Source organism: Danio rerio, chromosome 17 (assembly GCF_049306965.1).
Source record: "Danio rerio strain Tuebingen ecotype United States chromosome 17, GRCz12tu, whole genome shotgun sequence".
Lineage (NCBI taxonomy): Eukaryota > Metazoa > Chordata > Actinopteri > Cypriniformes > Danionidae > Danio > Danio rerio.
The window spans coordinates 4427501-4454424 of record NC_133192.1 but is presented as its reverse complement, the minus strand read 5'-3'; the positions used below and the strand labels follow the sequence as shown (position 1 = coordinate 4454424).

At 39.0% G+C, this 26924-nt stretch overlaps 1 protein-coding gene across 7 annotated transcripts in view; it reads right to left on the bottom strand.

Annotated features, from left to right (window-relative positions):
* Positions 1–26924, bottom strand: part of sntg2 (syntrophin, gamma 2) — a 200894-nt gene that overhangs the window by 132138 nt on the left and 41832 nt on the right. For 5 of the 7 annotated variants that reach the window (XM_073927412.1, XM_073927413.1, XM_073927416.1 and 2 more), the window contains 1 exon segment: positions 190–327. In XM_073927412.1, coding sequence (XP_073783513.1) covers positions 190–327 — 138 coding nt within the window. 7 annotated transcript variants of the gene reach the window in all.

The window sequence follows — 26924 nt, the reverse complement described above, 5'->3', positions numbered from 1 at the left end:
CTGATGATTATGGCAAGAAATATTACATTTCCCCAACAAACTGGAGCTTTGGGTATAATCCCAATGCACTGAGCTGGACACAAATTAAAGGATAAACAAATAAATAAAAAAACAACCTTTAAAAAAAAGCATCATATTGCATTTTTAAACCATGATGTATCAAGCCAAAGGTAAAGACTCAGTACTTACATTTAAATGAGATTCGATGCCACTCGCACAAACCACGTCCTGTTTCTGTATGATTAACAGATCTTTCGTTAACTTTAGGCGAACGTCGTATGTGTTACTTGTGTGCTCGTCGTACAAGAGGGCAAGTCCGGTTTTTGTCTGTTGAAAAAAAAAATAATAATAATAAGCAAATAATTAGATTTTAAGATTTATACTCAAGATCAAAACATGCAAAACAAATAAATAAAAAAATCATACATCTTCAGACACAGTTTATTATAAAAAAACATATGCATCTATTTGATTTTATTTAAATCATCATTTTAAAAATGCATGTATTCAAAAAACTGCACAAAATTTGCATTAATTAATGTTTTGCGGAAACAAACATTTCATTTTTATACTAAGAGTATTGTGTAGAAAATCATTATTTCATCCATTTAAAATGCAAATATTTGCACTAATATGCATCACAAAAAGTTTAGATTGCATTACAATACATTACAACATTGGTTTAATTGAAAACTGTGCATTTCAAAAGAATGGAAAACAATGTAATTCAGCGACGCTAATGATAAACAGGCCTTACAGAGGTGAATCAATTAAACAAGTAATATTTAAATAAAAAAATATATTAAATGAATAAATATATCTAAATAATTCACTTACTAAAAAGGTGTAATCCAAATAGATGGTATGTTATATGCAATTCAAAAATATGAATTGAGTTGATCAGCTAATAAAGCGATTCATTTAGTACTAAAATGATTAAATAAATATTGAAAAAATGCTCCAACTAAATTACTGTAATCAAAAATATTGGATATGCAGAGAATAAAATCTTAAATTTAGGGTGACGAAAGTTTAAATTGACACAAATATAATGAAAACACACTGTAACATACAGTCTGGAGGTGAAATTCCATTGTTACCCCTAACCTCAGGGTCTGGATTTGTTCTTCGTGAGTTTATGACACCAGGCGAGTCTACCGGTGAAAGTTACTCCGTGACATCTTATATCTTATCTACCAGGATACTCGCCAAAGCTAGAGTTGTCCCATCTTTAAAGACATTCCAAAGAAAAAAGCCGTCCATTCTGGGACCCACACACACACTCAGAGACACGCTATTGAAATGGACTCATAAAAATCTCAAAATTCAGTCCAAAATACATGTAATGTGTCTGTTACCTTTGTGTTCTCTTCCTTAATTTCTCTTTTATGTCTTACACCAGTATATTGTCAGGGTTGTGGGTGGGAAAATGGGGAAAAAGGAGCGAGGACTCAAATGCAGGGAAACGGGAATTTATTAAATAATAAAAATAAAATAAAATGCAAAACAAACTACCCCGAGGGGGAAAACATTAACAAAACAAATACATACACAAACAAACTGGACTGGGCAGGCTGGCAAGGATCAGGACTGGAAACACGACAGGACAAGACTTCAAACAACGACATGTGATGACGAACTGGCACAGGACAGCAAACATGAGGGGTTTATAAACTGTAGGAAATGAACACACAAACAGATGAACATAATTAACTAATAATGGGTTAACAAGGAGGGTGGGACTAGACAATAGACAGGAGAGCGCATGACAGAGACAAGACAAGCCATGCGCTCACATAAAACAAGACTAGAACACGCAGCCAATGAGAGAACTCATTAACCGCGTGTTCATAACACCACAAGCACGCGGCGCATGTAAACACGCACCACGTGCTAAACACAACACACAACAGAAGACTGAACGAAAGACACGAGTACACGATGAATGAAAACACTCACCGTGCGCTCACACACGCAGCGTGCATGTTTCATCCCAGCGCCGACCAAAACTGAAACCAACTGGACTGAGACGCTGGGAATGAAACCCCACGCTGTAGACAGACGAAAACACACGAGTACAAGAGCGCGCGCGTCCGAGGCACGCAGAGCCTGCGCAGCCGCATCAAGCGGGAGCCCGCACACTCTGCGTACACCCACGACGGCGCGCGCACACACAGAGACACACACAATGACAGAAACAGGACGAGACAGAGCTAGTGTCCGGGCTCTGCCACCAAAAACAAGAATCTACAAGACCAGAGTGGCAGAACCCTGACATATATGGCCTTTTCAAGACATAAGACAAACTTAGAAAGCATGAATTATGTTATGGATTTCTAAAAGTGTCATGTTTGGTATTTTTTTCCATACATAATGCCGAGTTCAGACTGCATGATTTTCAAAGTAGTCGTGTCACAGATGTTTTCACACTGCATGACTATCTGGGCTAGCGTTTCATCGCTGCTTCGTTTACACTGCAAGATGGTTCGGCGACATGGACATTCACATTGCATGACTTTACTATAGGGAGAATCGCCGACAACTTTGTCCAAACTACGTCTCACAGCCAAAAACATTTAGTATATCTTTTGTTATTAACTACATAACGAGAAAGAAGCCTTTAATGGGGTAGAACATGTACATGTTTGCTCAACTGGGTTTAAAGGGAATTAGCCAATTCTCCTCAACGTTGATAATAAACTAATTTCTTTCTGTATGAAACGTCAAACAGACACGGTTGCTCCTGAGTCCTGTCAAACCTCCACTAGTTTTTCCTCCATTTCGTGGGTCCAAATAAACCGAAAAAGAGCGTTTTTAACTTCTCCCCAGCCTCCCGCTGGCCTGCAGCAGGTATACACACACGCACACACAAGTGAATGCTGCTCTCTCATTGGCTGTAGGCGATGGCTGATGTTATTTTCAGTCAAAACTCAATTCACACGGCATGATTTGAATCGCCGACAGCTCCAGATATTAAGCATGCCAAATATCTCACAGGCATCGGCGACTCATCAGCGATTCTCTCAGATCGCGTCTTTGATAGTTCATACTGTGTGATTGTCACTCACATGCACGAGCAGCGATTTGCCTGTGATTTCAGGCATTTGTCGGCGATTTCTCAAAACCTGTCGGCGAGCCAAAATCGGGGCTAAAATCACGCAGTCAGAACTAGGCATAACTCTACAGCTCATGATCTAAGACACAGGATGATAAATTGTATGCTTGGTATAATTTCAAACCATGGGTAAAGTTTTTTTCATATCGGTCTTGAGACAGTACAGACCATGGAGGAGGAACAAAGAAAATTTTTCCTGCGCGACTTTTCCTCTCATGCCATTGGTCTTTCAGGAGAGATTGGAAGTTACCCGACCAAAACCTTTAAATAGCTGTTACACCCCCACGTCATCGCAGAAGGTTCCTGACACAAAGGGCAGACCGTGACTCTGTACCCACGTGACTCGCCTGAGCCAACGTTTCTTATTTTTCTTATATGTTTGCGTCTCACATTTGCTTCGATCTGCATCACAAACCCCACACAAATGACAAAAAACTTAAGACTTCATCTTCCAAGCATCAGAGAAACTTGCACAACAAGACACAGAAAGACCCACTAATACAGGTATTTAGTCGTGCGTTATGCTGTGCCCTTTTAAGGTGTTTACATACTTGGTGGTTCTTAATAGAGTGGAGGAACTATGACGTCAATTTGTATGCAAAAACCCAGAAGCGAGTTAGCATTTTAGCACTTCCGGTTCCCTCGTCCCAAAGTCAATGGGTTTTTTGAATGGGGTTTCAGTAAAATCGCTTAAATAAGGTCCGTGGCTAACACCAACTCAAGATACTTTCATGTTTTGTTCTACGACATAAAACACATCAGTTACAGCACACTCTTCAACTTTTAAATCGACTATGCTTCTTTAAAAAGACGGTTGCTATCAAGTTGCTAAATGGGACTACAGGCGGCGTCTGGGACATTATACATCATCGAGCTGATCTGGTCTGGAGCGCAGCTCGCTTGTGTTGGGCGTTTGGATTAGTCTGTTATTTAGGTATTTTCATGAATAGTATTTTATAGTTTGTTGTATTATTCTAATTGAGAATTCAGATTGTGTGTAGATAATTCCTTCACATGTAAAGGCTGTCGAGACAGACTAATTTGTTGATCATTTATTTTAATTAAACGATATTATGAAGATACTGTTCCCCAATGCAGCAGCATGTTTCTTTCCTGCTCTCAGTAATGCAAACGTGTGAATAAATGTGTAAAAATACATGCATGTTAACTGTCATTTTAACGTCATCAAGTGATTTCTCGTCTTTTTTTCTTCATCTGAACACATTTAACTGCAGTATTTACACTCCATAAAACGTTCAGCAGATGTGACTGTATGAGCTGCTTTTCGCTGTACATCGTGACATAAAAGGAATATTGAATGTTGCTCTGTGTCCATGATGATGGAACTTGCAGGCATTTGATAGACTTGTTTCTCCTCACGCCTCATTTCTGTCGTCTGTTTAAGGTAAGCGGGCTGTGTGCACGCGCGCGATACACTTATTTAAATATGTCTCATAATAATACTATATAGGCACATTTATACACATTTTTAAAACTTTTAGAACAACCGCAAAGCAAAACAGACGTATTTCCCACGTAAAAACGATCCAAAAGGCAAAGGTCTATGTGTGTTTGCGTATTTATTAGTTTATAATATATAGCGTGGATTATAATATAATAAACAGAGAGATTAACTCTTTTTCATGCACATTATTTCTAAAAATAAGCTTGATAAGTTGTCTGTAGCAGGGTGGGGCTGACGTCACTGACGAGCGCCCCGAGGGCGCTGTAGTCCGTTTATAGCCTAATGTTAGCTTTTCAAGTCTTGCGTTTGCATATAAGATCCAAAAGTGCTCAAAGTTGTATTTTCGTGTGGCAATTATCCGGCTGAACAAAACGTGTAAGTGTAATGAACCGTGTTTGAACACAGAGCTTATTATTCGCAATCTTCGAAAACCCTATGGGAAAAATCCGATAGGGATTTTCACGAGGGAACCAGTTTTATGCTAGCAGCCGATTAGCCTACAAAGTGACGTCATAGTTCCTCCACTCTATAGTTGTCCGAAACTGAGTTGCCTTCTTTCATCTAAACTCTCAGTTTTCTATGTTGTTTTTATGTTTAGTACATTTGTTGGTTATATATTTAGTCAATAAATCACGCTATAACCAAGTTGGATTGTCTTTGCTTTGCTTCACAGAAAAAGCCACTTTAATAATAGTCCCTTGCTACCAGCATAAGTTTACTAAAACCTCTAAACAATTCATCCACATCAAAAGTAGCAGCTATAATTCCCTTTCTAAATAAATAATTACAGAGTCCGCAAAGTCCTTGATATATTTATTAACTTAAATTAACTACAAGTTTATTCTGAATATTCATTCATTTTCTTTTCGGCTTAGTCCCTTTATTAATCCAGGGTCGCCACAGCTGCAACCCATCTCTGGGAAATATCCATACACACTCACACACTACGGACAATTTAGCTTACCCAATTCACCTGTACCACGTGTCTTTGGACTGTGGGGGAAACCAGAGGACCCGGAGGAAACCCACTTGAACGCAGGGAGAACATGCAAACTCCACACAGGAACGCCAACTGACCCAGCCGAGGCTCAAACCAGCCACCTTCTTGCTGTAAGGTGACAGCACTACCTACTGCGCCATCGTGTTGCCTAATTCTGAATATTCATAACTAATAATACTGTTACGGCCCAAAATTCAAAACTGGCTCGATTAACAACAACAATAAAGGTTTGAGCCCAGCTAAGTTAAACAGGTGTAAAACAGACTAACTGTTTTTAAAATGGACAGATCTTACCTAAACTCCCCTGAAAGGAATAAACAACAGATGAGTCTTCCGGACCACTGCTAACCTTCGCTAAACTAAATAAATATCAAGACGTGACTATGAAAAATAATCCACTACCTGCTACGAAAACAAAGTATCAAAATAAATAAAATAGTTAACACATTAAAAACACTAAAGAATCAAAAGGTTAACAAGAACAAAACACTGAAGAGAGCGGCACTAAAGAGAGCACACTAAAGAGCGCCTGAGCGCAAGTCACCACCGAGCTGTGGGAGAGCGAGACTGCGAGAGAGGCAGAGAGAGACTGAGCCGCCATTGCTGTCAGCCTTATATACTGGGAATCCCCAGTGATGTCACGGGCGTCATCCAATCCTGGACAAGCCGGGTAGAAACACTCCTCCTATAACTCGAGCGCAACAAGCACAAACCGGCAACAAATAAATAAATGAATTAAATAACACAGACCCGCGTAACAAATACCTTGTTATTACTGATCATCAGGTCTTAACATTAACTTTTTTGACCACCAGCCACTGTGGCTAGTAGTTTTCCAACATTACTAGCCACTCGCCATTTTCTCTAGCCACAATTGTATTGTTGGGAAAATATATTTTATACACATAAATATGACATTGACATGCTAAAACAGGGCTCAACAATAAGGACTGCCCGGTGGCCCGGGGCCAGTGTGAAAGACACTCGGGACAGTAGACAGGATTGTTACTGGCACCTATCGGCCAGTAACGTTAAGCACGTTTTTTTTTTTTTTTTTTTTTTTTTTTTAAACTTGTTAAAAATTCATACAGCGTAAAGATGGCAACATGGCGGCAAAATTAAACAATGAGGCTAAAAGAAAACGTCTTTTTCTAAAGTCTTAGAAGCAGACAACTACATGGGAACAAAATTAAGAAACTGGAAAAAAAAAAAAAAAAAAAAAACAGTTGTCAGTTTGGCAAGACATTTTTATAAAAAATTATTTAGAATTGCATTAAAATACCAGCACATTTTTCATACTGCTCTTTCATTTGCATAAAATCTTGAATTTTGCTCATTATACATTTATTAACATATTTAAAATGTTTAAATTCTAGATTCACAGGCATAATTTTGCCATTATTTAAAATATGTGGCTAAGAAATAGCTATTAACTTTTTTTTGGTGGGGCGAGTGAAAATTTTGGCAGGGCAAGTAAAAATCTCAACCAATGGCCCGATCGGACCCGTATAAAAAATCCTTAGCGTTGAACCCTGTAAAATGACTTGATTTAGAGTTTTCACTTTTTTCACTTTTTCTGTGTCGTATATGAGCTTGCTCAATAATCATGAGCAAATGAGTCAGGGTTTCATATATTACAATTAGTTTTCATAATTTTCAGAGCCCAAAATGAAGGATTTACCCAATTTATCTGACCACACCATAAATAAACAGTTAATTATTTCTTAGCCACAAATTTTAAATGTGTGAAAACATGCAAAATATAGCTGAATACTAAACTTTTTATTAGACAAAACATGTGCACAGTCATGTGTTCTGGCTAAAGGTCCCAGATCACCAGTCAACTACACATAAATGGGGAGTTATTCTCCCATTAAAGCAATGTTATTCTGAAAAATATATAATTAAACCATATTAATGCAAAAGAAAGCAGGTAAAAAACATACTGTGTGATAATGAAAGGATGATCACACACACATAGTTAATGATAGACCCGTTAATAATCTGTTCAAGAATGGTTAAAGCTAAAGCAACTGGCGCTGCTTACAATAAGTCAACTCCGGAACTCTAGAAAGCAGCAAGACTGTGGGTGCATGAGCATCCCTTTTTGTCCAGTTTATTTGAAAGAGAACCGATCACACCAGTTTTGTTACTAGACACAGTTGCTTCACAAAAGGAAACGGGAGTGCGCACGCGTTATAAACAGCATCACCTCAGCTGTTAGCGCGAGTGATTATCCTCTCATTCGGTGTTTACCTACTTTGCTCGCGCGAAGTTGCGAACGCAATTATTTTTGTCAGTTGTGTTGCTTCTCGATCGCCTGTGCATGCATATTGGACCATCCTTATTGTCAAACACTGCTTTTAAGAATTATTATGTGGGAAAATTATTTTCAACCAGCCAAAGTGGCTAGTGGGAGTGTCTGTCTTACCCACCACCGCCGAAATCTACCCGCATTTGGCGGGTTGGCAGGTGTTAAAGGGTCACGAAACACCAAAACACATGTTTTGAGCTGTTGACAGTCGTATGTGTCCCACACTGCTAAAAACACTATTAGGACACCTATATTTCACTAAAAAGTGTAAATTGGTTGTTTTTGCGTTATTTCAAGCAAATTCGTACTTCCTATTTGAAACGAATTTTTGAAGCTGCGTCACGGTCATGACATAATAGCGTGTATTCCAGTGTGCAGACTGGACGTCTGTGCCAGAGTGAGTCTTATTACGTCTTACAGTGTGTTGCATTAATGCATGAGTAAAGCTTGGTTCAAACCAATCAGCGCGCTCTATTGTGCAACTTCATTAATATTCATTAGTGTCACCGTGTTAACGCCACAGAGAAATGCAGAGTTTTTTTTCTCTTATTCGCCGTGCGGTATCAAACATGGCATGAAAAATACACGCTTAGAGCAGATCCTCGAATCAAATATCTCGTTTGTCGCGAGGGACATGAATGAATTCCCTGAATGAAAGAGCCAAACTGCAGTTAAAGTTCACCATTTAATAATTTGGCAAATAATTCGACTACAGATGTCCATGTAGGTTTAACACCATCACTTTCTCATGTGTGTGTATTTTGACTGAAACTCGCGCGTGCCCAAATATACACTCCCACACCATCCCACTTTAGTTCCTCCGACACTCCCCCCTAAACAGAGCTGGACACGCCCACTTTTCAGACTTTTTCCAAAGTAGAGGTGTGAAAACACCCTGCTGAAACGAGGGGGTTTCATGGCCCTGCTGATCATTAATATTCATAAATTGAGCTAATTCCGCTACTACACAAATCAACATATAGTGCAGATGATGTAATCACTTTAAAAACACATTTACTTCATTTTGAACAAGAAAGGTCATATACTGCAGCTAAAACTCATTGAAATTCATTCATTTTCCTTCGGTTCAGTCCCTTATTTCCACAGGGGAATTAACCGCCAACTATTCCAGCATACTGTATGTTTTATATAGTTTGTATATTTATATTTATATAGAATATTTATATAGGATGCACTTCCAGCTGCAACCCTGCAATTCACACACACACACACACACACACTTACACTACGGCCAATTTAGTTTATTCAATTCACCTATAGCGCATGTGTTTGGACTGTGGGGGAAACCAGAAGAAACCCACACTAATACAGGGAGAACATGCAAACTCCACACAGAAATGCCCAGCCAGGACTCGAGCCAGCGACCTTCTTGCTGTGAGTCGACAGTGCTAACTACTGAGCCACTGTAACGCCCCTTATTAAAATTACAAAACATTAACTAGGCTCTCAGAAGACTTAGAGTAAATATTTCAGGTTTAGATACCAAAGAAAAGCTTGGGAATCCTTCCAACGGTGCGCATAAAGCACTATTAAAATCATAAAAGCACCAGACTTGTCTTTTCAAGTCCTGTGACAGCTCATGTAAGAAACTGGCTGGAACTCTTCTCTTTCAGGTGAGCTATTTCTGTAAATCACACAAGCCTGAGACTCATGTAAAACTGCTGAGCTTTTCATTTCTCTGGCGGTATTTGATTTCACTTTGGCTCTCCTCCTCTGTAAAGATAAACTGAATAAACGCAACAGAAAGTGGCCTGTGGATCTTTCAATTACGGTGGGGTTTTGTCGAGACGCAGCGGCGCAGAGACAGAAGAGCAGTGTGTTAATGCAGTTAACCCACAAAACACTCAGGAGGACCTGAGAAATACTCTACACAGTCAAATCAATTACAATCTGTATTTATCACACTTTCAAACTGACATGATGATCAATTTCATCCTCAAGAAACACCAAAACACTTTTTTTTTTGAGCTGTTGACAGTCATATACGTGTCCCACACTGCTAAAAACACTATTAGGACACATATATTTAGCAAAAAAGGTGAAAATTGGTTGTTTTTGTGTTATTTCAGGCTAATTAGTTCTTCTGGTTTGAAACAAAATTTTTAAGCTGCATCACGGCGATTAGATCCTTGTGTGTATTCCAGCATGGATGTCTGTACCTCCGAGTGCATCATGACGTCTCTGAGTTTGCTGCATGAATTCATGAAAAAGACTTGATTCAAACCGATTAGCATGCTCTATTGTGTATGCGGTGCAACTTCATTAATATGCATGATAGCTTCGAAGACTGTTTGTACCCGTACAGTGTTTAGACGGCCGAGAGACGCCACGTTGTGTTGCCAAAACAAGAGGAAGAAGAATTTTTTGGAGACACGGGTCAGAGTTTTGTTTATAAATGTGCTACAATGAAGGTTTTGTTTTCATTTCACGCTATGGGAGAGCAGCCGGACTCACGTGTGGATTACAGTGCACTAGAAATACATTTGAATGGAACATTTTTTTTTTTTTTTTTTTAAACCCGAGAGCTTTTCTCATCTGGAAATGGTGAAGTCTGTATTTGCTGCCCGTCTTCTTTTAAAAAGATGCAGTTCCAGTTGGTGTTGATTGTCCAGTCTCTACTGATATGGTAAGCATGTGTGATATGTAATAGTTAGTATTATCAGCAGTACTCATTCAGTGATTAAAGGCATACCTTAGTCAAAATGATTTGAACTGTTACTAGGTTTACAGTATGTTAATATCACTACAATATTATGGACTGAAAGATCCGCTGTAAATGCTGCTCCGAATGTAAAAATGTAAACACCACAATCAAACTATTACCATAGTATAGAATTTTTGCCACATTTTATGGGACAGGTTAGTCTATACACACACGGTTTTCTGACGCTACCTACCGAGTGCAATCTAAGAGTGCTTTCACACCTAGACATTTGCTTCGGAACCTGTCTCGTTTGCCTAGTTAGCGTGGTTCGTTTGGCATATATGAAACCACCAATCGCGCTCGGATCCGCGCCAAAACAATCGCTCCGAGATCGATTGAATGAGGTGGTCTCGGCTTGATTGAAACGAACTCTGGAGTGGATCGATTGTAGTGAGAAAGCGATATGATTAGAGCTGGGTTATATCACAGTGTTCTATGGATATGTAATAGGCATACGGCTATATGAAGAGAGAATTATAAGTAGGGCGGGAGGTCATTCGACAGACATTATAAGTCTCCCGGATGTTTCTGGAGTCTCCCGCAAATGCACAGAGACTCCCGGATGCCCGTAAACAAGCGATAATCTCCCGTTTATTGCGCGTCTCCCTCCCGGTCCCCAAATACGTCACACACCATTCTTACCCCTCCCCACCGCAACCCTCCTCGCTCTACAGACATGTCGTGTGCACCCTGTCAAACACCAACAACCCCCCCACCCTCCGACAGCTGAGTGAGGCTCTGCAAAACAAACTGTGAAACTCTGACCAATGTGAGGAGAGTTACACTCACATTAATTACATTTTAATCCCTGTTTCGGAACAAATGACTCTATTCACAGGTGTGAAAGCACCCTTTACCGAGAAATGCGGAGTGTGTTTTTTTTTTCTTCCCATACGTCATGCGATATCAAATACTCTAATAAAACTGCACTCTTTAAACAGTTCCTCGCATCCAATATCTTGTTTGTCACGGGGGGGATTGCAGGAAATGTTCCTCAATAAAAGTGAAAGGGCCAAACTGCAGTGAAAGTCAACAAGTTAAAAATTTGGCAAAATATTTGATTACGGATGTCCATGTAAACACAGTCACTGTATTTCTCTCCTGTGTCTGTGTGTTTGTTTTGCCTCTGTGAAAATCAATGCTTGCCAAAACGGAAACTCCCTTTTTCATGCAAACCCTTCCCTTTTTCCCTCCCCCGACACACCCACCTAAACAGAGCTGGACACACCCACTTTCCTGACTTTCCAAACTAAAGGTGTGAAAACACCCTGTGGAGACAGGGGGGGGGTTTGTGGCACTTTAAGGGCCTACTCACACTATGCCATCCGTACCGTGCCCAGGCCCGTTTCCCGGATCGTTTGAGAAGTGCGAGTGTGCTGAATCAGGTTCAAGCACGGTTCACTTGGCCGGCCCTGGCCCGGTTGGAAGAGGTGTGCCTTAGCGCGGTTCACTTGGGCTTTGGCGCGGTACGCTTGTGTGTGAGCGCAAAACGCGCCGAAGCCCGAAACTGAAAGCGAGAAGTGACTTTTAAGGGGCTGTTTTATATGGATTTATTAATCATTCTTACTGTTCAGCGATCGCAAACTGCCATAGTTTATTAAAGACGAGAACTCCTCACTGCACATCAGCTGCGCGCCTTCAGCAGACCTCCTCATTCCTGCAGCACGAGAGCTTTATGATTGTTTATGAGTGCCAAAAGTGGCGGATCTGTTCGGCGAAATATCTAACTGCGTGTCACCGCATCCCTAAGGACTGTTTGGCGAAATATTTGACTGCATGTCACTGCATATCAAACGACTGAAAGGATATAACTAGAGAAATCTTCACTGTGCTACTAGGTGAGAGCGTATGGCAAGCCATTTTAGCATTTAAACCATGTTCTGACTCCATAAATATATTTAGAGATATCTCTAATTATATTTTGACTTGTCATAATCATAATTTGACTAGTCAGATTGGAGATATCTGCAAATATATTATGACTAGTCATATTCCTCCATTGAAAAATATTTGCAGATATCTCTAAATGAGTTTTGACTAGTCACAGTTGTAATTGGAGATATCTCCGAATGAATTTTGACTAGTCAAAAATCCATTTTAATATATCTACAACTGTAATTCGACTATTAGTAAATTAATTAGAGATATCTTCAAATATATTTGTAAATATCTCTAAATATGATGAATTAAAGATATCTCCAAATGTATTATGACTAGTAAATACTCAGTTAGAGATATCTCTAATTACAATTGTTACTAGTCAAAATTCATTTGGAGATATCTGCAAATATTTTTCAATGGAAGTCAATGGAGGAATATGACTAGTCATAATATATTTGCAGATATCTCCAATCTGATTTTGTACTAGTACAATTGTAATTGCAGATATCTCTAATTGTCATTCTGAGTAGTGGAATTATAATTATAACTAGTCAAAATATAATTAGAGATATCTCTAAATATATTTATGGAGTCAGAACAAAGATTTAAATGCTAAAAAGGCTTGCCATAGAGAGCGCTTCTCACTGAGCAGAGCAGCAGCGATGACGTAAGCGTGCCGAGGCCCGATATGGTGTGAGCGCGGGCCGTCAGGGGAGACGGGAGGGGGGACAAGCGTGCTTTGGCCCGGTTCGAGGCAACTGTACCTAGTGTGAGAACGGCCTAAGGCCTACAACACTGAAATAATTTCAGACCTGGAAGCAGAGCAGAAACAAACTGAGCACTGGCAAAAAAACAAAAAACAAAGACAGGATAATTTTTTTGGATGCTGGATTTTACTAATTGTGTTTTTGTGCTGAGTTAGACCTGTTATGGATAAATAAACATAAAATTAAAGTCCGTGTCCTGATAAGCAAATCTCTGAATAATTTGTTACAAATGATTTGTTCGAAACGACTGATTCATTTAGATCAGAGATCTAAAGTTGATCAAAGTTGGCCCATGGTAACATATGATTTGGTCCACCATCCCATCTGAGAATGGTTTAGAGTATAGATGTCAAATCTAGTTTCTGGAGGGCCGCAGCTCTGCACAGTTTAGCTTTACCCTTATTAAACACCTGATCAATCTAATTGAGTCCTTCAGGCTTGTTTGAAACCTACAGGTAAGTGTATTGAGGTTGGAACTGGGTTGGGCGATGTCGACCAATTTGGCATCGTATAATGCATAATTCGAAACATCGCTATGGACAATGGCATTGTCATCATGTGAAAAGCGACGTGTCTGAAGAGCGAGTAGGGATCCGGGGGTGAGAAGGGTGCGTGACTTATTTGAGGACCAGGAGGGAGGCGCGCGATTTCCGAGAGATCACCACTTGTTTGCAGGCATTATGAGTCCCACAAATGCAAACTTCCGGGAGACTTGGGATGTCTGAATATCAAGTTTAACAACTATAGTGAGACCCGTTCCAGGGGTACATCTTTGATAAACTGTCCGACATGCACTGCTCTCTGGAGCTCAGCTCAGATGAGCGCATGACAGTGTGTGGCTGTGTGTATGTGGTCACGTGATGTGCATTTTCAGCGGACGGAGGGCTGTTCAGAAATCCTAGGTAAAACACAGTGTGGCTGTGGATCATTTTCGTTCTAAAATGCCATTTTAACATTAAGACGTATTAGTGAAAACGGGGCCTGAATGTGTATTATTTGCGAGCGGGTTTGCGACGAGGGTGGCGTGGAGGATTAGCGATGCCGGCTCAGCAACGTTTTATCTATTGACCATCGGCCATGGACGATGGCATCATCTATCGGCCCAACCCTAGTTAGAACTAAACTGTTCCTAGTCAATGGCAGTATTTTATAATGGGAGTCTATGGGACAGTTGCTAAGGTGCCGTAAGTGGTTGCTAGGGTGTGGCAAAAAAGTTTAAAGGTTGGCAGATTGGTAGTCCGAGTCAAATAAGCTCAACCTTTAGTCTGTATGACAGTCTGGTGCAAAGTCAGGAGGTCAAAGTTTGACCCAATGTTAAGTCAATTGGACTTTTCTGAATTTTCCGGGTGAGTTTTGGGAAAACCGTAAGTCGGATCAGTTGGAAAAGATATAGCAACCCGAATCAGACTAGTTTGGAGGTTTGGAGTTAGTTTGTTGGTTGTAGTATAAATGGTCTAAGAGGAGATGCATATAGAAATTAGTCCCAGAAGACGAAGACAGAAGAAGTAGAAGTTTATGTAATATAACAGTATGTTGGCTTTCTCAAGTCACCATAATAATTTTTTTTTAAATTACTAATTAAATTTAGAGAACAATTCCAGAATCTCTCAGTCATTGGTGTTAATCTGTACATTAAGATGAATAAATACTAGTAAATACCGACCTTGTGGTGACATTTCTTAGGTCCCTATATGGAAAGCGGCTCATAAATCACACAGAATTAAGTATTTTTAAACTGCTTATTTAATTAATTTATTAATTATTTAGAAACGCTGAATATTTCCTGTGAGGGCTGTGGGAGAGAATCTACCACATGTATAGTAGAAACTTCACTATGTCTATAGGACGTCCCTATAAAGATAGCCGTTCAAGTGTGTGTGTACAGTATGTATCACAGTTACAGTTTGTGACTCATCATGGTCCCTCTTGTATTTCATACACTCATGCATAATGACTCATTCTGGTGATTCACTGTCATATTATTTTAATGCACGCGTCACTCCTCAAATCTAATGTACGATCATCACGTCTCACCCAGACGCTTCGGTCTTTCAGTGTTTATCTGTGCTGTCATCAGTCTATCACTAGAGACGCTGCTGTTTCTGCATGCGGTGTCAGTCAGATGTGTTATATTAACGCACAGACACCCAGCTGAAAATCTCAAAAGGGAAAATAACAAGCAAAGTGATGTATGGTCGCAGATGAAGAGCAGCACACGACGCTTTTCCCCACGAGACTCTGCTGAAAACATCCTCAAATCTGCTTCAGGATCATTAGAAAGACAGGGAAACACAGTGGAAGAAGGAAATAAAATCATCAAGGTGATGTGTCAACTCAAAACACAAAGGAAAGAATGAGGAACTACATTTTGCATAAAGAAAACAAAGCCCTCTGAAAATATATAAAGTTAAACTAAGAATTATTAAGCCTCCTGTTAAATTTTAATTTAATATTTTCCCCCAATTCCTGTTTAATGGAGAAATAGATATTCTAATAAGTTTCTAATCGTAATAGTTTTAATAACTAATTTCTAACAACTGATTTATTTTATCTTTGCCATTATGACAGCATATCTTTGTTTTATTAAAAACAAGTGTAGAACCGAATTTAGAAATAGCTTTGATCAAATCTTTGAGCTTAACAAATGAAATTAAATATGTAGGCTAATGGATGTCTTCAGTGGAGTGAGTTTCCACTGTTTCCTTACTCCACCAAAGGAAAGGAATAAAGAGTAAAAGTAAAGAGAAAGTAAAGATGCTGAATGAAGGAGGCTCGTTCTTTATCCTTGTGCTGCAGATGCTCTATTTAACCGTTTTCTCGCAAGCGAAGAGTTCAGATTTTTCCACTTACAAAGTCCACATGTAAATAGCAAACACGCCGTGGCGCATGGCAACTGACTCTTAAAGGGAATGTGAGATGAAACTTTGATTGGTTTAAAGCAGGTTGTGCTCAACACACCCATAAGTCCACACGAAATCTGCAACTTTCTTCAAGTAATTTCTTCCACTAATTTTTAGCCCATCATTGAGTCTATTTATTTAGTTGTGGGTAAATGTGTGTATGTTTATATTTATTCAGTGTTTAAATTAATTTCAGTAATATTACAGAGTAATATGAAAATGTTCATATAATTTCATTCATTTCATTTTCTTGTTGGCTTAGTCCCTTCATTAATCCGGGGTCGCCACAGCCGAATGAACTGCCAACTTATCCAGCTAGTTTTTACGCAGCGGATGCCCTTCCAGCCGCAACCCATCTCTGGGAAACATCCACACACACACACTCATACACTACGGACAATTTAGCCTACCCAATTTACCTGTACCACATGTCTTTGGACTGTTAGGGAAACCAGAGCACCTGGAGGAAACCCACACGATCGCAAGAAGAACATGCAAACTCCACACAGAAACACCAACAGCCAAGGTTCGAACCAGCAACCCAGCGACCTTCTTGCTGTGAGGCGACAGCATTACCTACTGCGCCACTGCCTCGGCCCTTTCATATAATTTACTTACAATAAAACTTTTAGTACAGTGGTTCTCAAAGTCGCGCAGTGATTTCCAAAAATCTCACATATGTTATTAAACTATAAGAATTACCATATTTTATACATAATCTCCAGAAGATAAAATAGTTTTCAACTAATAATATATTCAATATATACTTAATATTTAATAATTACATAAACAACAACATACAAATAAAAAGCTTTTTCCATTGGATTGTGACCGCTGGAGTTATTATGCTAAATTACCGTCCCAGCAATAGTGTTAATCGCAGATTTCATAATGTCGAGCGAAAAAAAGAAAAAGACAGCTGTGAAACATAACCAGATTCAAAGACTGTTTGTACCCGTACAGTGTTCAGACAGCAGAGAGACGCCACGTTGTGTTGCCAAAACAAGTAGAAGAAGAATTGTTTGGAGACACGACTCAGAGTTTTGTTTATAAATGTGCTGCAATGAAGGTTTTGTTTTCATTTCACGCTATGAGAGAGCAGCTGGCCTCACATGCGGATTACAGTTCACGAGACAGAAATAATTTTTTTATACAGTTTTCATTTTATTTTATTTTTTTACTGTTTTTTGAAAATTAAATAATTAATTTATCAATTAATATTTTTCCCACAATTCCTGTTTAATGGAGAAAAGATTTTTTTCAACAAGTTTCTAATCATAACAGTTTTAATAACTAATTTCTAACAACTGATTTATTTTTTCTTTGCCATTATGACAGCACATCTTTGTTTAATTAAAAACAAGTTTAGAACCAAATTTAGAAATAGTTTTGAAACAAATCTTTGAGCTACAATAACTCAGCGCGAGCTCTCCAAGCTTAACACATATTGCGAGGGCTTAAACGGAGCAGTGGTCGTTATGTCGAGTGAAAAAAAAAGAAAAAGGCAGCTGTGAAACAAAACCAGCTTTGTCTTTTTGTTGGACTGTTTTTGAGTTATTGCCGTCTATCACTGAATGTGTCAGAAATATCGAAAACAAAACCAACTTAACCGCGCTCATTTCTGGCACCCCCTGGATGTACACTGCCCTTAGAATTTGCCTTTACGTCCTATGCCACGGGCCGGCCCTGTTCAGAATGGCTTCAGAACATTTGGGATATAGTAGGCCTACATGACAACTCTCTAGTGCCTTATAATAGGCTACCTTTGTGGCTTTTGTTGGCTTATAAAAGACACAGAAAAAAGCGTACGCACAAGATCAGATTTGGATCGGTACCAGCAGACTGATTCAGAAAAATATGCGATATCGAGCCAATATCTGATCCAAGTATCGGGACTGGTGCATCCCTATATAAAACACTGTGAAGAACTCCTCGCTCTGTTAAGCATCCTTTGGAAAATATTTTAAAGAAAAAAATCCACAGGAGGGCAAACTGACTTCAACTGTATATGTGTAAGTGTTGTGGAAACCAGAATCTGTTTCTCAGGGTCTCTCTGTCCTACTTCTCTCTCTCTCTCTGGCACCTGAAGCTCTTCTCCTCAGAGACTGTGGATGTAGGTCAAGTGAGTCTCCGTTTGCTCTACAGGGAGAGGATAATTAATCAAAGTGTGGAGTTCTGGAGACTGAGTCCTCCTGCCACGCGCTCAACATTCACTACAGGTGAGCCGCTCGCTATTTATACACAGATCCACACACACACATGCAAGCTTCATTCTCTGGAGACTCAGGGCTTTAGACGCTGCGCTCCAGGCCACAACTCTGGTGGTCACGGCCTCAAATCCAGATTTGGCTGAAGGATCTGGCTAAGGGTCACCTCTGCATGACGGCCCTCCGGCAAACACTGGGACAAATACAGTTTCCCTGCCAAAAACCGCTTCAAACGGCCAGCAGAGACACAACTAGCACTGCCTTCACTTCAACACCGCTGGATGATAAAGCCGTTTTCACCAGTGCTCAGCCAATGTTATTTTTAGACGGCCATTTTTAGAGTTGAAATTAAATAAATGTTAACTTGAGTTTGTTCATTTTACCTGTGTGATAAATGTACTAAATTAACTATTACTGATAGAAAAAATAAATAAAATAAAAATATGGTTACATTTAATTTAATGACAGCTACATATTAATAATAATAAAAAGAATAATAAAAAAAATAATAATAATAATAATATAAATTATTATATTGACCACAATAATATAAATTATTATAATAATAAAACAACAACAACACATTATTATCATAATCAATATTATTATTATTATTATTATTATTATTGTTATTGTTGTTTTATTATAATTGATCATGTTTTTATTACTTTATTAAAATATTTGTTATTAATTTTTAAAATAATTATTATGTTAAACGCAAAATAATAATTATTATTTTAATATAACTAATACTATTTTATTATAATAATTAATATTCATTCATTTCATTTTCTTTTCTGCTTAGTCCCTTTATTAACCCGGGGTCGCCACAGCGGAATGAACCGCCAACTTAGCCAGCACATTTTTACGCAGCGGATGCCCTTCCAGCCACAACCCATCTCTGAAAAACATCCACACACAAACTCATTCACACTCATACACTAAGGACAATTTAGCGTACCCAATTCACCTGTACCGCATGTCTTTGGACAGTTGGGGAAATCGAAGCACCCGGAGGAAACACACGCGAAAGCAGGGAGAACAAGCAAACTCCACACAGAAACGCCAACTGACCCAGCCAAGGATCAAACCAGTAACTTTTTTTTGCTGTGAGGCGACAGCACTACCTACTGCGCCACTGCGTTGCCTAAATTAATAATATTTTATTATGTTTTATTATTAAAAACAACAATAATACTATTTGCATTATTATTATTCTTTATTTAAATTATTATTATTGTACTATAATAATGAATAATATATTTTTAATTAACAACGATAATAAAAATATTATTAATTATTTATTATACTAATGAATAATGTTTTTTTCATTCTAATAGCTTTTATAATATATTAAATGAGTGTATAATATATTAAATGTGTATAAAAACATTGGACCCCAAATACTTTTGTTCAATAAACAAATATAATTTCCAACCTTACATAAATCTACCAGTCTAAAAAATATACAATGTAAATAAAAGTTCAACTGTGCATAACTTAAAAAAACCAAACAGTTGAAACCTGATTAACGTCTAAAAAAAAGTCGCATAACAATGTGTTGTCATGACTTTAAGTATTTTTTACAGTGAATACACTCTCTCACACACACACACACACAAACACACACACACACACACACACACACACACACACACACACACACACACACACACACACACACACACACACACACACACACACACACACACACACACACACGGCTAAAAAAAAAAAAGACATTACATGGTTTCCGCTACATTCATTCTACCATGGCAGGCGCCATGCCAAAATTGATCCCGCCACAGCAACAATACAGCTTTTTTATTCAAAACATTCAGTCGTGTTTTTTTTAAATAGCGGATTATAATCGCACAGAAACATATTAAATGGTAAGTGAATTATAACAGCGCAAACTTGTTTGCAAGCGTAGTAGTGCTGTGCGTCATTTGTTTAACTCTTTAAGGTTACGTGCTGACTGACTGGCTGACTGACTGACAGGTGCGTGATGCGTGAGGGCAGCAAACACGATGTGTAGCCGTTTCACTTTACTTCAGGACACATTAATGTCGCTCTGTAGGTCTATTAGACACATTTACAAATATTCCTAGCAAAACTAATAAATGTTGGAGACATACTTGTCACATAAACGCACTAAATCGCACTTCAGCAGAGTTTATTTGAGAGCGCACAAGAAGATCTGCGCTTGGGCAGCGTATATTTGAGGGGGCATTCAAGAAGTTTTGTGCACGAGCAGAGGAAATCGGCGTGCAAGCAAAGAGATTCGCATGCTTGTAGGTTATTACATAAATGGGATCTCGACCCAATACTGCACTCACGACATTTATCATTGAAATAACGGCACAGGTAGTTGGTAGATTTGTGTAAAAAAAGGCCTGCCGCCACAGCTGGAAAAAAATCCTAGAGGTAACACTTCATTGAGACAAAGATGAAAAACCCATTTACTTTCTAAAATGTGTAAACAAAAGCATAAAAATAAAAACTAAACTTCAAAGTACTACTAAAACTTACAATATCGATGATGATAATAAAATGAACACTGATATATTAGACTATTTAAAGATAGCACTAACTGTTAAAATAAAATTGATCTCACTTTAATGTGATATTTTAAAAATAAAAACTGAAAATTATAAAATATGGAAACGTTAAATGACATAAAATAACAACTCTGTAAAGATTATGCATTTAATTCCAAAAGAGGCACTACTGAAGATGCATTTGAATATTTCGGCTAGTCAGAGTGTGATAAAAGCAGATCCGCTGGGGGAAATGGATGTATATCATGTGATGCTTTTGTCCGTGTATGTTTTCATGTCTCCTACACTGAGGGCTGCGTTGAATCAGGAATAACCCATGAGAAATGCACGAGTGTTTGAAATGAGACTTGCTTTTGTAACTTCTAGAATAATTCCTATAGAAAGCCAGTTCTATAGCAATGGTGGAAATATTCTGCAGTGGTTCAGTGTATTGTATATATATATATATTCTTGTGGCATGTCTGAAAGACAAAGATGCATAGAGAAATGTGAAAACAGAGTGGAACGAATCCCATTTTACATTTACATTTACATTTAGTCATTTAGCAGACGCTTTTATCCAAAGCGACTTACAAATGAGGACAAGGAAGCAATTTACACAACCAAGAGCAACATTTAATAAGTGCTATAAGCAAGTTTCAGGTCTGTAAAGTCTAAGAAGGGAAGTATTAGTAGTATTAGGAAATTTTTTATTTTTTTATTTTTTTTTTTTTACAGTTAGTGTGATATTCAGAGAGGCAATTACAGATTAGGAAGTGTATTGGAGACTAAATAGTTGAGTTTTTAGTCGTTTCTTGAAAGTAGCGAGTGACTCTGCTGTTCTGATGCAGTTAGGGAGTTCATTCCACCAACTGGGCAGATTGAGCGTGAGCGTGAGCGAAAGTGATTTCTTCCCCCTTTGGGATGGAACCACGAGGCGACGTTCATTCACAGAACGCAAGTTTCTGGAGGGCACATAGATCTGCAGAAGTGAGAGCAGATAAGAAGGAGCAAGGCCAGAAGTCACTTTGTAGGCAAACATCAGAGCTTTGAATTTGATGCGAGCAGCAACTGGCAGCCAGTGCAAACGGACTAGCAGCGGAGTGACATGTGCTCGTTTAGGTTCATTGAAGACAACTCGTGCTGCTGCATTCTGGAGCAGTTGAAGAGGCTTGATAGAGTTAGCTGGAAGCCCAGCTAGTAGAGAGTTGCAGTAATCCAGTTTGGAGAGAACAAGAGCTTGAACAAGGAGTTGAGCTGCATGTTCAGATAAGAAGGGTCGGATATTTCTGATGTTATAGAGTGCAAATCTGCACGATCGAGCAGTTCTAGAAATGTGGTCAGAGAAGTTTAGTTGGTCATCAATCGTTACTCCAAGGCTTTTCACCATTTTGGATGCAGTAATGGTTGCCCCATCCATCTGGATTGAAAAGTTATGGTGTAGAGTCGAGTTGGCAGAAACTACAAGCATTTCCGTTTTTGCGAGGTTCAGCTGAAGATGATGATCTTTCATCCAGTGTGAAATATCCAACAGGCAGGCTGAAATGCGAGCTGGAACCGAGGGATCATCAGGATGAAAAGAGAGGTATAGCTGGGTATCATCAGCATAGCAGTGGTAGGAGAATCCATGTCTCTGGATGACTGGTCCTAGAGATGATGTGTAGATGGAGAAGAGAAGTGGCCCAAGAACAGAGCCTTGAGGTACCCCAGTGTTTAGATGCTGTAGGTTGGACACCTCACCCCTCCAAGACACCCTGAATGACCTGTCAGAGAGGTAGGATCTGAACCATTGTATAACAGTGCCCGCAGAACCGAATCCCAACCTAAACAAGGAGGTACTTTAAAAGGTGAGATTTCTGTCAAACCTTTTACAAAAAAAATGAAAAACTCAGAGCCAAAAACTCCTCTGAGTAAAATATAGACATGTTTTCAGTATACTGTAAACCAGAGGTATCCAAACTCCTGGAGGGCCGGTGTCCTGAAGATTTTAACTCCAACTTGCCTCAACACACCTGCAAGGACGTTTCTAGAAAGCCTAGTAAGAGCTTGATTAGCTAGCCCAGGTGTGTCTGATTGGGGTTGGAGCTAAACTTTGCAGGACACCGGCCCTCCAGGACCGAGTTTGGACATGCCTGCTGTAAACACTTTAAAAGGAGTCATAAATGATACATTTTCTTGTCGGCTTAGTCCCTTTATTAATCCGGGGTCACCACAGCGGAATGAACCACCAACTTATCCAGCACATTTTTACAAGTGGTGCTCGCTGCTGAGCCATTTGAGGAGAGCTGAGCTCCAGCGAGGGGGAGCTTAAGCTTGAGCTCCACCTTTTTTGCACTTCTTCTACGAGTGATGTCACTGGGGGTAGGGTTAGGGGTGGGGTTGGTGTACGCATTAAAACAGCTTACAGGAGGAGGAGCGACAGCTCATGCTCCCCCTCGCGGGAGCTCAGCTCTCCTCAAATGGCTCTGCAGCGAGCACCCTCTCCATTTTTAGGCAGCGGATGCCCTTCCAGCTGCAACCCATCTCTGGGGAATATCCACACACTCATACACTACGGACAATTTAGCCTACCAGATTCACCTGTACCGCATGTCTTTGGACTGTTAGGGAAACCAGAGCACCTAGAGGAAACTCACACGATCGCAGGAAGAACATGCAAACTCCACACAGAAAAGCCAACTGAGCCGAGGTGCGACCCAGCGACCTTTTTAATGTGAGGCGACAGCACTACTTTCTGCGCCACTGCGTCCCGAGTCTAAATTACTTAGCTTTTATTTGTATTTTCTAGTGTTCGTTGAGATCAATAATGTCTATCAAGATTAGAAAAGCATAATGATTTGTCTATTTTAGTCTATTATAAAATGATTTTGTCTATTATAAAATGAACATTTGTCTATTTTCTGCGCTCTTTTTGACTGATTTTAAAGCTCTGTTTGTATGTGCGAAAAGTGAAAAGAGTGAAAAGTAGGTGTAATGGATCACGGTTGATACATGATTAATATGGATAAATTTGTAACGATCACAGAAAGATCACTTCTTGCATCATTCAAATCACATATATGAAAGCATTCAGGTTCTTTCTGTAAATATAATGATGATGATGGAATCATGCTATTTGCATGTAAATAGCCACGTGAACATTTGAGATTACTCGCTTTATTTTCACGTAAAAAGACCCACTTCATTAGTGCGTCAAATCCGCTTCATTCACGCGTCAAATTCACTTCAGAACAGACGTGGATTCGCATAATGGGCAGGGCTTCTGTCTGCCCGGTGACGCTAGCTTCATTGCTAAATGGCTAACATGGATTTTATTAAGAAAATAACCGTCTATGTGCTTTAAGAAATACAGCGTCAATACATTTAGGGCCGTGTCTAAGTCAACTAGATCCTTTTAGAGGTGCATCTAGCTCTGTGAGCTCATAAACTCTTCTAAAAACTGAACCTGGAGAATGGAGGCTTTCAGCGGTGCTTCTGACTGAGCCCAGCCCAGTTTGATGAACTGTAGTCGGTGTCGGCTGGAGGATTTTCCCCGGGACACCAACAACAGGCGCTACATCATAATCACGCCCCCACAAGAGCAAGCCCCTGATTGGTTAACAAGGCTCGAATGTCCACTTAAGTTCAGATTTTTGAACTCGAACAATTCGCGTCAAACATGCAAAATGCTCAATTCGCGCCACGCCATTCGCACAATTCACATCATTCAAGCCGCAGGATGTCTATTCGCACATTTGCATTGACTTAACATGTAAATCACTCAGCGCTTGATGCTCCTTCGGCATCTGGTGTGAACACAGCGTTAAAGGTGTTTTCGGTCTCTACTCGTTTAGCCTGCAATAATGCATTTAATGTAAGCTGCAAGATTAATCACTGAAAGATCAGGATCTCAACACCCACACAACATACATCATAAATGATGGCAATTTCCATACGTTTATTAATCCTTTGAATCACGGCATTCAAATCTGTGTGAAAAATGCACAAATCAAGAAAGAGATTCAATTTTTGGTTTACAAACAATCAAATTACACAGAAGTACCGGGAAAGCAGTTAATAGTTTAGATAAAACCACTGATGTTTATGGTAAAGATTAAAGTCACCATCATATGCATTTAATGACACAAAAACTAATTATTAAAACAGTAGGTGGCGACAACCAGCCATCAAAAGAGTGTTACTCTCCAAGTCTCCTAAGAGTCTTACTTTAACTTTAAAAACAATGTGCCGATTCATTCGAAGTTGATTATTAACTCTGTTACAGATTAAATAACACTGCTATTTTGAACTACTTTAACTGTTAAAAGCTATTAGTTATTAGTTAATTAGTTAAAGGGATAACATGAAATAATTGTGTGGCATTTTTTTACAGTGTTCATTTTACATCCACCAAGTGATGTAAAAATGAACAAAAACAGCAGATTTCAAAATGTTTAAGTAAACTATTTTTCATTCAATTTTAAGCTAAACAAACTGTTGTATTTAAAGTGATGCAGAATTCCTTATTGCACAATAAACGACTTCATTCCTGCCGTTTACCGTTATCTACAGCTGTCTGAAAATGACCTTATCAAGTGACAAAAGCCAGATTTGTTAGATCTGTGATTTTAAACGCCTTTAAGGTCAATTATCTGCTTCAAACGATGATTACTTTTAACTGTTTGCCGCTGTAATTGTGAAATATTGGCTCTAATTTGAATTCACTAGAAAGGCGGGCGAGAGGCGCTGGACTGCTTCAATCAAGATAATAATTAGAAGAAGAATGAAGGTCAAGCGCTGTCTGGAGATCAGATCACAGCGATAATATTGCATCGCCGCAGGGGTCTCCAGCGCACAGACATGGTCTTTGTCCCCAGATGACAAGACCACATATTTGATGCTTTAAACTGAAGATTTAAAGTCTTGGAATCATAAAAAGCATTTAAAAGGAAAACATCTGGTCAAGATTCTTCAAATAACACTGCTAGGAGGCAAAATATGCCAAATAATTAAAAAATTAAATGCCCGTTAATGCAAATTTTTAATTAGCCAATCACATGGCAGCAAACTCAATGCATTTAGTCATGAAGACTTGGTCAAGACGATCTGCTGCAGGACAAACCGAGCATCAGAATAGGGAAGAAAGGTGATTAAAGGGACTTTGAATGTGGCATGATTGTTGTTTGAGTATTTCAGAAACTGCTGATCTACTGGGATTTTTCACGCACAATCATCTCTAGGGTTTACAGAGAATGGTCTGAAAAAGAGAAAATATCCAGTGAGCGGCAGTTCTGTGGGCGCAAATGTCTTGGTGATGCCAGAGGTCAGAGGAGAATGGCCAGACTGGTTCCAGCTGATAGAAAGGCAACTAACTCAAATAAGCACTCGTTACAACCGAGGTCTGCAGAAGAGCATCTCTGAAGACACATGTTCAATCATCTCAGACTGGTTTCTTGAACATTCCAATGAGTTCACTGTACTCAAAAGGCCTCCTGTCACCAGAGCTCAATCCAATAGAGCACCTTAGGGATGTGGTGGAACTGGAGATTCACATTATGGATGTGCAGCCGACAAATCTGCATAAATTTTGTGATGCTATCATGTCAATATGGGGAAAAATCTCTGAGGAATATTTCCAGGACCTTGCTGATTCAATGGCACAAAGGATTAAGGCAGTTCTGAAGGCAAAAGGGGGTCCAAGCACAGTACTAGTAAGGTGTACCTAATAAAGTGGCCGGTTAAGGTAGGTTGATTGATTTTTTTTTTATATCCTATATTTATGTATTTTAGCATCACTCAGATACAATCATAATTTTATTAACAGTTAGAAATTTGCTTTTTTTATCCTATAGTTATGTATTTTAGTATCCCTCAGATACAACCATAACTATTAAGATTGAATTAGTAATTTTTATTTCCTAAATTTAAGAGTTTTTATCTATTTCAATCCAGTTTTGGTTGGTCATTTTTATTTATTAAATATGTTTTTATTGTGTTCTTTTTTTTATATATACATATATATATATATATA